Source organism: Hyperoodon ampullatus, assembly GCF_949752795.1.
Source record: "Hyperoodon ampullatus genome assembly, chromosome: 11".
Lineage (NCBI taxonomy): Eukaryota > Metazoa > Chordata > Mammalia > Artiodactyla > Ziphiidae > Hyperoodon > Hyperoodon ampullatus.
This window is the reverse complement of record NC_136924.1, coordinates 55,655,364-55,668,068: the sequence shown is the minus strand read 5'-3', so window position 1 is coordinate 55,668,068 and position 12,705 is coordinate 55,655,364. Positions and strand designations below refer to the sequence as shown.

The window sequence follows — 12,705 nt, the reverse complement described above, 5'->3', positions numbered from 1 at the left end:
CTGAATCCTCACCATAACTCTATAAACTAGGCTCTATTGTTCTCAGATTAGAATGAGGAGCCTGAAGCTCAGAGACTTTAAATGACTTGCAGACAGCAGACAGCATCCTAGGAAGTGGAGGGTTAGACTGGGAATCTGCACAGATGGCCCCAGAGCCCCACTCAGGGTCTGAGGCTAGGTGGGGAAGGGAGTGAGGTGGCTGGAGGCAGATGCCCAGGAGATGGAAGGTGACCGGGGCAGATGTCTGCCTAGAGCAGCCCAACACAGACCCTTTGCTCAGTGGGCTCCCAGCACCTGAATGTGATGGTGCGCCAGGGCAAGCGTGTGTTGGTGACATCTTCTTGCGCGGTGGGGTGGCATCCAAGGTAAACATCCACTGCCCGCGGGAGCAGTGACCAGACTCTCCTCTCCCTCACTGGTGTTTTCAGCTCAACTCAGTCTGGTAAGAGTTCTGGGCTTAATCACAGGTTCCAGAGGCTTATGGCTGACAGAGTGGGGGAGCAGAGATGGGGGGAAAATAGGGGTCAGAACTATGAGCAGAGACTTTGGGAGTGTGGATAGGGATCGAGCCAGGAATGGGGGTGTGGTAGATTCATTCATTCATTTCCACAGGTCTTTATTGAGCACCTACAATGTGTGAGGTGTGTGCTGTGTGCCCAGGATGCCACAGTCAGCAGGAAGAGCACAGTGCATGGCACATAGTGGCACTCAGTAAATATCTATGGAGTAAATGGCCTCCAGGCTCAGAAGCTGAGGGCTGGACAGGACTGCAAAAGGGGTCTAGTGAAACTTCAAGCCTCTCATTTTAGAGATGAGAAAACCCCAAAGAAGTTAAGTGATTTTTCTAAGGTTTCCCTGCAAGATAATGGTAAATCAACTAAGTGTGATTGGCCTTGGTCAAGACTAGGGTGACCAACTTATCCCTGTTTACCCAGAACTTTCCCAGTTTTAGCACTGAAAGTCTCACTTCTTGGGGGAACCCCCTAGGAACTCCAAGGTTGGGCAAACCAGGATGGTTGATTTTCCTATGACACACTTCTCTAGCTCCTGACCAGCACTCTTTCCTGCACACAGTACCCGCTAAAGACAAATTTTGATGAAAAGGTTGGGGTGGGGGCGTGTCGGCTAGGAGGAAAGGAAGGAGGGTCAGACTGAGGGGAGGGAGACTGGGGAGGCCTCAGAGGACAGCGTTTGCCAGGGACAAATGGAAGAAGAGGGGTCCGTGCTGGGCAGAGTGGGAGGAGGGCGAGCGCTGATGGAGGGTCAGGGAGTTTACTTGGCTTCGCGCTGATCAGGACACAGCATGTGTGTCAGCTCTGCAGGGAGGCTGTGTGTACAAGTCGGGTTGGGTAACCAGTAATCCTTTAAATTTGTTTAATAATCCCTTGCATTATTAGAATAATAAAAATAATCCCAACCATCTGTTCCACCCTTTACATTTTACAAAGCACTTTCACACCTATTACCTCACTGGATCTCCATCACAACCCAGGGAGGGAGGTAGTGCTGCTGTTAGACCTGCTTTCTACATGTGAAGACCCGCTTTCCACATCCGAAGTCCCGGGTGTTAAGGGGCTGGCACAGGGTTCCACCTCCAGTAAGGGGCAGATTTAGGACAGGACCCAGGTGTCCTGTGCCCAGCCTGGTGCTATTGCCAGAACCCCCATCGTCCCCCTCAAAGAGGACAACTTCTATTGGCTTGAAGTGGGGAGAGGCTGGGGTGATCTCTCCAGCAACGTTCCCCCTCTCTCTCTCGCACCATCAGTATTGCCCTCGCTACTGGATTATTTCTATCTGCATAGAAACAGGCTGTAATTTCTCCCAACTGAAAAAACAGCAACACACAAAACACTCTTAACCCACATCTCCCTCTAGCCCCCCCAATTAGAGCAAAGCTCCTTAAAATGGAATCTACACTCTCTCCAATTCCTCTCCTCCCTTCCTCCCTTCTCTCTACTCAGTTCTTCTCCCATTCTCTCTTATCCTCTTAAAAATGCTCTCTCCGAGGTCCACAATGGCCTCCCTGTGACTGAATCGAGAGGTCATATCTCAGTCCTTATCTTGCTCGACTCAGCAGCATTTGATACAATTGCTCATTCCCTCCCCCCAGGAGCATCTTCTTCACTTGGTATCCAGGCACCAGCTCTCCTGGTTTTCCTCCTGCTTCCCGGGTCACACTGGAGGGCTCTGGGGCCATGGACCATCCACACTCACTCCCTAGGGGATCTCAGACTGTCTCAAAATTTTGAATACCATCTCTTATGATAATGACCCTAAATTTTACATCACTAGCCTGGAATCCCACACTAGACTTTCCAATTGCCTACTCCGGGTCCACACTTGGAAATCTAATGGGCACCTCAAACTTCATGTGCACAGAGTTGAGCTCCTGCTCTTCCCCTGAACCCCTGCTCCTCCCACAGCCTTCCTTGTTGCTGTAAGTGGCAGCTCCATCCTTTCAGTCACTCAGGCCAAATGCCTTGATGACACCTCGACTCCTCCCTCTCCCCACGCCCCACAACTGGCCCAGAAGCATATCCGGTTGGCCTCACCTTCTATCCAGAATCTGATTGCTTCTCTCCACCTTCACGGCTACTTCCTGGTCCATGTCGCCATCACCTTCCACCTGGATTCTTGAAATGGCGTCCCACGGGTGCTGCCCCGACAGTCTGTGTCCCACACCACAGCAGCTAGAGTGATCCTGTTACACATTAATGAGGTCAGGTCATTCCTCCGCTTGGCCTCCAGCAATCGTTCTCCACTGCCTGCAGGCCCTCCCTGAGCTCACGAGGGCCTCCCGGCGCCCACTCTGCTGCAGCCACGCTGGCATCCTTGCTGCTCCTGAGGATGGCAGGCTCACTCCCAGCCTGGGGCCCCTGCACCCGAGGTTGCCTCTGTCTGTTCCTTCCCATCTGCTCACAGCTCCCTCTCTCCCCTCCTTCAAGTGTTTGCTTTATTTACAATCTCTTGTGCTGAATGTGTACACACGCACATGCAGGCACGCACACGTTGCTCCCTACACCCCTGTTTCTCCATAGCACGTCTCATCCTCTGACATCCTACATATTTTTCTGGTTTATTTATTGTTTGTCTCCGTCCAGCAGAATTTAAGTTCCTTGAAGGCAGGGATTTGGGTCTGGCTTGCTCATCGCTGCATCCATGGCGCCTAGAGCAGTGCGTGGTGCACAGCAGGCACCCCTAGATGTTTGCAGAATAAACAGATGCCTGAGAGGCGCTGTCAGAGTGAGGCAAAGAAAGCATGGGTGCGTAGCTGACTTAAGCATCAGTCTTCTGTGAGTCACAGGGGGGAGGAACCACTGCGCCTAATTACCTGTTAATGTCTCATTAGGAGAGCAACACTCCGACAGTTTTGGGCTCATCCTGCAGGTTATGTAAACAATGGCTCGGAGCACGTGGTGTCAGTGCCCCAGTCCCATCTCCTGCCCTCTGCCACCTGGCTCAAAGAAGGGACGACCTGAAGCCCATCCCCTGGGTCCCATGGCGTGGGGAGAGTTGAGGAGGGACTGCTAGACTCATTCCCCTCCCTCCTCTCAGTGTCAGGTGGATGGAGACCCACAGAGGCCCAGCCCCATAAGAACTAAGGTCCCCATTCCTCCCCATTAAGCTCAAGTCAGAAGGTCCTTGACCTCAATCTGATCCTGTTTCCAGCATCACTTCTGTCCTTTGGAATCTGTGGTCCTGTAGCTTCAACCCATCCCCAGAACCAGTGCCCAGCACCCCTGGTCTCTCCATCTGCCCATCCTGGCATCTCCTACCCTAGCCGATGGAGAAGTATCAGCACCATGTGGGGCCGTTCCAGCACCACAGCTAGGCAAGAATTTCACTCAGCGATCCCTATCCTCCTCGCTGCCTCGAGGAGGATGTGTGAGAAACGGGGGAAGACAAGTGTCAGAGCAGAGCCCAGATCCCAGCAGCCTGGGCCTTGGAAGGGCTGTGAGCAGCAAAAGATTTTCTCGTAGAGACCTCAGCCCCTCCCCTGAAGGACCCTGCCATCTTTGAGAGCAGGACCACCTAGATGGACTAGTCTGAGACTGGGGAGGTAGGGAGCCAAGGCCTCTTAGGGCCGTGGTCCTGCCTGCAGGAACAGGCCCCTCCTGGGCCTCACCCCAACTAGCCTTGGCACGTTCTCAAGAGGCTTGGGTTTTCTCCCTCACCCTACCACATAACCCCCCTCTAGGCACTAGACTCAAATGCCAATGGAAGTGGGTGAGTCAGCCGAAAGGTACTGGTCTCAGGCTGGCCCCATCCTCCTCTCCCCTCTAGGGCCCTCTCCTGGAGTGCTTTTCTGTAGGAGCTCATGGAAAGTGAGGCAGAGGAACATGAGGGCTGCGCTGGGGTGTTGAGGCAAGGTGGAGGGGTTTGGACAGAGCAGGAGGGTTGAGGCAGGGAGAGGGGGAGAGAGAGAGCGAGAGCGAGGGAGCACAGGTGGCGCCCAGGGCCTGGCCAGCTGGTTTCCTGCAGTGACTGAGCCTCTTTGCCTACATGACTCTGGGCACGTTGCTCTGCCTCAGAGTTGGTCCTTCTTTGGGGAAGCTAAGCCTCCCAGCCACTTAAATCAGGAAGCCAAGCCTGGATACCTAGGGAAGAAACCAGGAATAGGGCTTTAGAAATTAGGTGATGGGCCCACTGGGAACAGAACTCTCTCCTGCCTGCCCCTTCTGGCCAGTTTGAGGACCTCAGGAAACATCAGTCTCTATGCTTTAAGGAAGATTAGTGAGAAGCCAGATTAATGAACAGGAGAGAGGCTGAGAGATGATTAGTTAGGAGGCCACTGCGGTGTCCCAGAGTCAGGGATGGGGTGGCACGGAGAGCCTGTGTGGTCAGTACTGGATGCGTCAGGGCCTGATGGTGTTTGGATGAGTGAAGCTTGGATAGGAAGATGCTTTGTTTGTAGAGGTGCTGGGCCTCCAGTGCTGGGTATTGACTTCTGACCATCGAGGGGACACACACAACCGTCTGCTCTCAGTTTCTAGAAGAAAAGGAACACTGAGACTGTGAGCCCTCAGAGTGACAGGGACCTCCCTGCACTGAGGCCCAGAGAGAGCACACCCAGACACACACACCACACACATGTACACACCACACACACATACATACTACACACACACCACACACACACATACATACCATACACGTCACGCATACACACCACATACACACACCACACACACATATACACGTGCACACCATATACACATCACATATACACTACATACACACACCACACACACACACCACACATACACACCACACACACATACATACTACACACACAACACACATGCATACCATACACACATCACACATACACACCACACACACATACCATACACACGTCACACACACACCACACACACACACACCACACACAGACACCATACACACATACACACCACACGCACATACATACCATACACATGTCACGCATACACACCACATACACACACCACACACACATATACACGTGCACACCATATACACGTCACATATACACTACATATACACACCACACACATACACACCACACATACACACCACATACGCATACATACCACACAATCACACACATCGCACACACCACACACACATACATACTACACACACACCACACACATGCATACCATACACACATCACACATACACACCACACACACACACCACACACACATACCATACACACGTCACACATACACACCACACACATACACACCACACACAGACACCATACACACATACACACCACACACACACACCACACACACACACACCATACACACATCACACATACACACCACACACACATACACACACCACACACACATATACACATGCACACCATATACACATCACATGTACACTACATACACACACACCACACATACACACCACACACACATACATACTACACACACACACCACACACATATACACATGCACACCATATACACATCACACTACGTACACACACCACACACACATGCATGCACTGTTGGCCACCAAGCTGGATGAAAGCCCCATTTTCCTGACTCTCAGCCCAGCATTCTTTCTACTCTGTCTCCCTGTCCATTTTACAGATGGGAAGATAGAGGCCTAGAGACGTCCCCCCACAGCAGGAGGGCCCAGAGAGGCCTTCTCAGCCTCTGTCACCCTGAGGCTAGGCTTTGGGCAGTTACTTCCATCCAGCCCCAACAGGGAATCTGTGTGTCCTGTGAATCTTCCCACAGCATGTGAGGGATTTGGGGAAGAGACTCCAGTCTGCCCCCACCCCACCCCTTACCCTGCTTTTCTAGTGGGGGTTATGATAGATGTCCTGCCTTCTTCAAAGTTAGAGAAACACTTCGAAAAGTAAAAATGGCTACACAAACCCAAGGCAGGGGTATCACTTTATTTTAGACTCATCTTTATTTCATTCAGAGTTTAGAGACTTTTTTGCCTCAGTGGTTTACATGAGCCTGAAAGATCCAGTGAGAACCTTCTCTGTCCTGCCGCCCACCCTCTGCCACCACAACAGCCCCGATGCCCACCCGAGGCCTCATCTGAACCCACTCGAGATTGAGTGGATTCCTATGAGGGTGGCAGGAGGGAGGGTGAGTTGACCAGTAATTGCTCCTTCGGGGGGAAAGTGCACCCCTTCCTGGACCTCACCTCAGTCTCAGTTCCTGAGACACTAATCCTCCAAAACCAATGCCCTGCTCAAACCAAGCCTTTCAGACCAACACCCTGACCTGGAGAAGGTGAAAGAAGACCCCCAGCCCCAGTGCTGGTAGACTGAGGGAGGGGTGGTTCGGAGTCCCTGTAGGAAGCAGGGCAGGGGAGCATCTACACAGGCATACGGGGGCAGAGCCAGGAAAGGTGCTATCAGGAGGGCCAGGGGGGCTTTTCAGGTGGCCACGTGCACCCCACCCAAACCACAGTCAAGGCCTAGCTCATCCTCTTACCACTGTGACCTTTGGGCAAGTTACTTGATCTCTCTGTGCCACATCTTAAAATGAGGCTAATATTAACTATCTCACAAGGCTGTGGTAATGCTTAATAAGATAATATATGAACAGAAAAAAGAAAACAGCCTAGCACCTGGAACATGGTAGTCTCTCAACTACCATGGTAGCTTTCACCCTTATTGTAAATGTTAACCTTATAATTCAGAACACCAGATTTTGGAGCACAGTAGCTGGGTTCAAATCCATTCTCTGCCACATTCGAGCTGTGTGGACTGATCAAGTCATGTCACCTCTCTGTGCTTCTGTTTCCTTATCTGTAAAATGCAGATAATAATAGTACCCATCTCGTAGGTTGTGACTTTTCAGTGAATTAATATGTGCAAAGCAGTCAGAAAGTGCCTGGCGTGTCATCAGTGATCAATAATATTACCTGTTAGTAGTAGTCAGACGCCTAAGGTCATAGGCAAGCTTTGAACCCAGGTCTATGCGACTTCCCAGTCCGTGCCCTTAAGCGCTGTATTACACGCGTGTCCTTCCTCTTTCACATACCTTTTCACACTGCTCCCCTTTTATCTTGGGCCAGACTTTCTGGCTCACATGGCTGCCAGACCCTGTCCCTTTGGTGGTGGTGACCCACCTGGGAGTGCTCCCCAGGACCCAGGGCTGCATGCAGAGGTCGTCTGTGCCATTTAAACTTTTGACACCCAGATGGCTGAAGACAAGAGAAGTGTCTTCTATGGGCCCCAGGCGGGTCTCCACTCAGCTCCCCTCTCCTTGTCCTGCATCCCAACCGAGGGCACAAGGGCTTAAAGCTGGTAGTCTCTTTTCTCTGGAATCCTCAAAGCCCATGCTTACCTTCTAGCCCAGAAAGTGGGGGCGGGGCCAGGTGGGCCCAGCGCTCCCTGCATCCCCCCAGATAGCCTGCTAGGCTCTTGGCCATGAGCTTTGTTTACACTTCTCACCTCTTCCATCCTTCTTCACAGACACACACACACACCCCACGCCCCAAAGCAGTGTCAGTCACATGGTGGAAACAGATTGGGATTGTCTGTCCTCTCAGCTGTGTGAAGTGGGCGAGTCATTTATACTCTCTGGGCCTCAGTCTCAGCTCCATGATGGAGATGATCATGCAATACCTGTCCCAGGGGATTATGGGGACAGTTAAATGAAAGAGTTCACAGACACTTCTTTTGTGTTACTTTAACCCTTCTCTTAGTTTTTTCTAATATAATGTATGAATACACTTACTCATATATTTCATTTTTTAAAATCTTAAATAATATAGATAAAGCAAATGTCATTTGGCTGTGTAACAGCTGTGGTCAGTTGTCTCTCCTTCCAGACCTTTCTATATGCATTTTATAGATATATGCTATGTAGGCCCCTATAACATATAGTTTTGTGAGGGTTTTTTTGTTACATAAAGGGGCTCATGTGATTTGGATTTTTCTGCAAGTTGTGCTTTTCTCATAAGAGTGTATATCAGAGATGTTTCTGCTTCAGCACTGCTGCCCACAGTTTACTTAACAATACCCTGGTTGATGGAGGTTGGATTTGTTTCCAGGGTTTCACTGTTAGAACCAAGGTTGCCGTGAACAGCCTTGGGTGTGCTGCTTTGAGCCCTTATGCTGGCATTTCTGTAGGATGGACATGGTCCACGTATATTTTTTATGCTGATTCAACACATTGCAACCCCAGCTTTTTGTATTCAGTGCCTGTTTGTTGGTGGCTCTGAGCTACCCTTTCCGTGGCATGGCTCCCCCAGAGCCTCTCAGCCTCATATCTGGGAGGACAGCAGACATAAGCCTGGACGAGGCAGGGTCAGGCCAAGTGTATGGCCGTGGGACCCTGACCAGGTGCAGCCCTGGCCAATAGGGTGAACTAGGAAAGTTTGCCTTTGTCTTCTCTGCCCTCTGTGCGTGCTTCCTCCCTCCCTTCAAGCCCACCCTCCCCCCTTCTCTGTTGGAATGTAGGAGACAGGTAATCTGGTTCCAGCTAGATAAATGACCATCAGTAAGTCATTCACCTGCTCTGAGACTCCTTTCCTCATACTTAAAATAATAAGGGTGAATATCCACCTCCTAGAGTGAATTGGGCAAGTGAGATAAAGGACTAGCGTGTGAAAAGACGGTTCAGATGTAAGTTAGTAGCATCCTCGTCCAGCTCCTGCCTCTTGCCCCTGACCCACATGCCCCTCCTGGGTCTTGTATCCAGTTGCCTCGCAACTCAAGCACTTGCTGTCCTCTTTTTTTTTTTTTTTTATGACTTTGGCAGGATTGGAGAATTTTTAAAATAAATTTATTTATTTTACTTATTTATTTTTGGCTACATTGGGTCTTCGTTGCTGCGTGCGGGCTTTCTGTAGTTGCGGCGACCGGGGGTTACTCTTGGTTGCGGTGCGCGGGCCTCTCATCATGGTGGCTTCTCTTGTTGCGGAGCACAGGCTCTAGGCGTGCGGGCTCAGTAGTTGTGGCGCACGAACTTAGTTGCTTCTTGGCATGTGGGATCTTCCCAGACCAGGGCTCGAACCCGTGTCCCCTGCATTAGCAGGTGGATTCTTAACCACTGCGCCACCAGGGAAGTCCCCTGCTGTCCTTTTAGGTGTCAGTGGTCAATCTGGTTGTTAGCTCTCAACTGAGATCTTAGCTGCCAACTACGATGTTAACTATGACCAAGATATCTGCTCTCAGCCAACATGTCAGGGAACAGCGCTCATCACCCAGGGAGATTATCAAGTTACTTTCCCGTATGTGAGTGCGTGCTCGTAATGTAATCTCTGATCATGTCTTTTGCTTTCATGTTCCCTGCAACATAGTAGATGCTCAACAAATGCTGCTGGGAATAAATGAATGGAAAACCTTCAGCTGGCTTACAGGCATGAGGTTGCAGTGATGGGTGTTGCTGGGCAGTGGGGTTGAAATTTGTGGCAGGCTCTCGCAGATAGCCCATGTAGATAAGCATCCATGGCCATTGGCCAAGGATAGGGGCAGAAACCATTTCATTCCTCTTTTCTCCAAGAGAAAAACCAGCTGGCTGTTCTAGGAGGCTCCTTGGAGAGGCCACCCCCAGACCGGGTCAGGTCCAAGCCTTCTAGTTGAGAGATTCAATTTCATTAGCTCACCCAGGGGTGACTGGGCTCTGGGAAATCAACCAAGCAAGCGACTGATTGGTAAGCCAGATCAGCAGTTTATTAACTTAGGCTGGCAGCCGTGACTGCTAAGCAGCCTGTAGCATTGAGTCAGCCCCTCTCCTTGCCTGTTCTTGCTGCAGAAGGAAACTTTACCTGGCAATCCACATCAAGTTGAGAAGGAGCAGAGTAGAGTGGAGTAAAACGATACTAAAGAATAACAATAGTTGATGACACATATGCTGTCATACATTTACCCTCAGAACCACACCATGGTGTGCTTGTCATTACTGTCCCATTTGCAGGTGAGGACACTGAGGTCAAGTGGGTGATGGCTCCAAGGTATAGAAGCCCAAACCCAGGCGTTCCGACTCCGGTCCTGTGTTCTCATGCCCTGAGCAGGGCCCCCTCAGCCCTGGCTATGGTTCTCCATTTGCCTGCTGTTAAGGCTACACAGCTTCCCTAGTGACATTTCTGCCTCCTTGCTGAGTGGCGGGAGACCTGAGTCTCAGCAGCAGCGCACACAGGTTCTCAAGAGGGCACCTCTCCTTCTGCAGATATAACAATAAAACTGCACTAATAGCCACCATTCATTAAGTGCTTACCATGTGTCAGGCACCTTGCCAGGCACCTTGCACACATTATCTCACTCTCACAACATCCTCAGGAGGCAAGCACACTCATCTCCCTTCTGCCGAGGTGGACTCACGGGCTCAGAACGACTAAATAACCTGGCCCAGGATCCCAGAGCTAGTGAGTAGTAGAGCTGAGACTGGAATCCAAGTCGGTCTGACTTTCAAGCCCATACTTGTAATCACGCCCACCTCCCCGCCCTCAAGGGTGACATGCCTTGATGTCCCACATGCTGGAGCTGCTCCCTGTTGGAGCCTCTGGCCCCTGGGCTCCAGCCTCTGTCCATCCATCCCTTTGCCCCACTGCTCCTGCCACAGTGAATTCCTCATTCTGCACACCACCGCCCTCACCTCCAGGGCTTCCCCAGGCCTGCTTAGTCTAGCAAACTCCTACTCATACTTCAAGCCCCAAGGAAAGTGTCACCTCTCCCGGGCCACCTTCCTCCTGCCCAATCAGCCCTAATTATGGCATTTACCAGGTTTTATTGTAATCATCTGTAAGTGTCCCCCACTAAGTGGTGAGCCCCTGAAAGCAGGCATGGCATGGTGTTCCTCGTTGTCTCTGCAGCTCTGAGCAAGTCACTGGGGCTCTCGGGGGAGCCTGTTTCCTGGTAGGAAACACATTAACCCTGGGTGCTGCCCATAAGCTGCAAAGCAGAATGGTTAAATGAGGGGGCTCTGGAGCCAGCCTGCTTGGGTGCAGATCCTGGCTTTGCCACTTCCCAGCTGTGTAACCTTGGTTAAGTACTGAACATCTCTGGGCCTTGGTTTCTTCTAAGAAAGGTAGAATCCCTACTCAATAGGGACGTTATTAGGACAAAGTAGGCTAATGTCTATAAAGCACCTAACAAGTGCCTGCTCCCTGCTCACTGTTACGTGGAGCATTCGTTCATCCTCTAAGAGTAGGGTCCTGAGGGAATGGCAAGAAGACTATGCCTCCGCTTGAAGGTCCCCTCCTCCAGGAAGCCTTCCCTGACCCCTGACACACTCACGTTGGTCAGGTTCCTGTTATCAGCCCCCTGTGGCACTTTGTGTTTCTCTTTGTTACTCACCATACTAACAATTACTTTCCTGCTAGACTCTAAGCTCTACGAAGTCGGGGATCTTGTCTGTCTTGTTCTTTGCGGCATTGGTGGCTGGCACATAGTAGGTGCTCAGTAAATAAGTGTTGAATTAGGGATGGAAGGTGTTGGGAAAGTGCCATATTCTGCGCTGTCACAGGAGGGTCACTGAGCAGCCAGGCAGCCCGTGATAACAAAATTGGGGGTGGGCCTGGGCTGGGACACTGGGCTCCCTTGGTCAGTGTCACAGTGACCAGACCTTCTGACCTCTCTCTCTCTCTCTTCCCCCTTCCCTCAGTTCCTGGCATTTGACACCCAGTTGCTGATGGGTAGCCGACGCCACTCGCTGAGCCCTGAGGAGTATATTTTTGGAGCCCTCAACATTTACCTAGACATCATCTATATCTTCACCTTCTTCCTGCAGCTTTTTGGCACCAACCGGGAATGAGGAGCCCTTCCCACCCCTCCTTCCTTCAGAGAATGCCCCCTTGCTGGTCCTCTCACCGCCCCCCCACCATGCTCCTGCCAGCCCAGATATAAAGCTAGCTTCCAGCCCAGCCTTTGGCCAGCCTGCTCACTTCCCTCAGCCAGCCCTCATCCTCACCCTCTGCAGCTTGTACCCATGCCATCAGGGGCCCTGCGGTACCCAGGTCACACCATCCCCTGTGCCGCCCCTTCCCCCCAGTTATATCTCCCAAACTGAGATAGTCGAGGCTGGAGGTTCCTCTGGGTTTGAGGACCCAAGGGATGAGTGGGAGAAGCCCAGCAGGATTTCAGAGGTGGGAAAAAGATCCCAGGAAGCCTGGCCGAGGCCTGCAGCCCCACCATGATTCCTCCTGAGGCTGCCACAGCTGTGGGACTATGGGGCACACTGTCCTGTGCCCACCCCCTGCCTCCTCTCCCTCCTTCCAGGTTAGGCTTTG

General features: G+C 51.4%; 1 protein-coding gene across 1 annotated transcript in view; it reads left to right on the top strand.

The window, feature by feature from the left end:
• FAIM2 (Fas apoptotic inhibitory molecule 2) overlaps positions 1 to 12,339 on the top strand; it is a gene marked incomplete at its 5' end in the record, with an annotated part of 52,583 nt that extends 40,244 nt beyond the window's left edge. The window contains one exon of the mRNA XM_079714928.1: positions 12,081 to 12,339. Within this exon, the coding sequence (XP_079571054.1) occupies positions 12,081 to 12,230 (150 nt within the window). The 3' untranslated portion in view covers positions 12,231 to 12,339. The remainder of the gene's footprint in view (positions 1 to 12,080) is intronic.
• Positions 12,340 to 12,705: the final 366 nt, after the last annotated feature.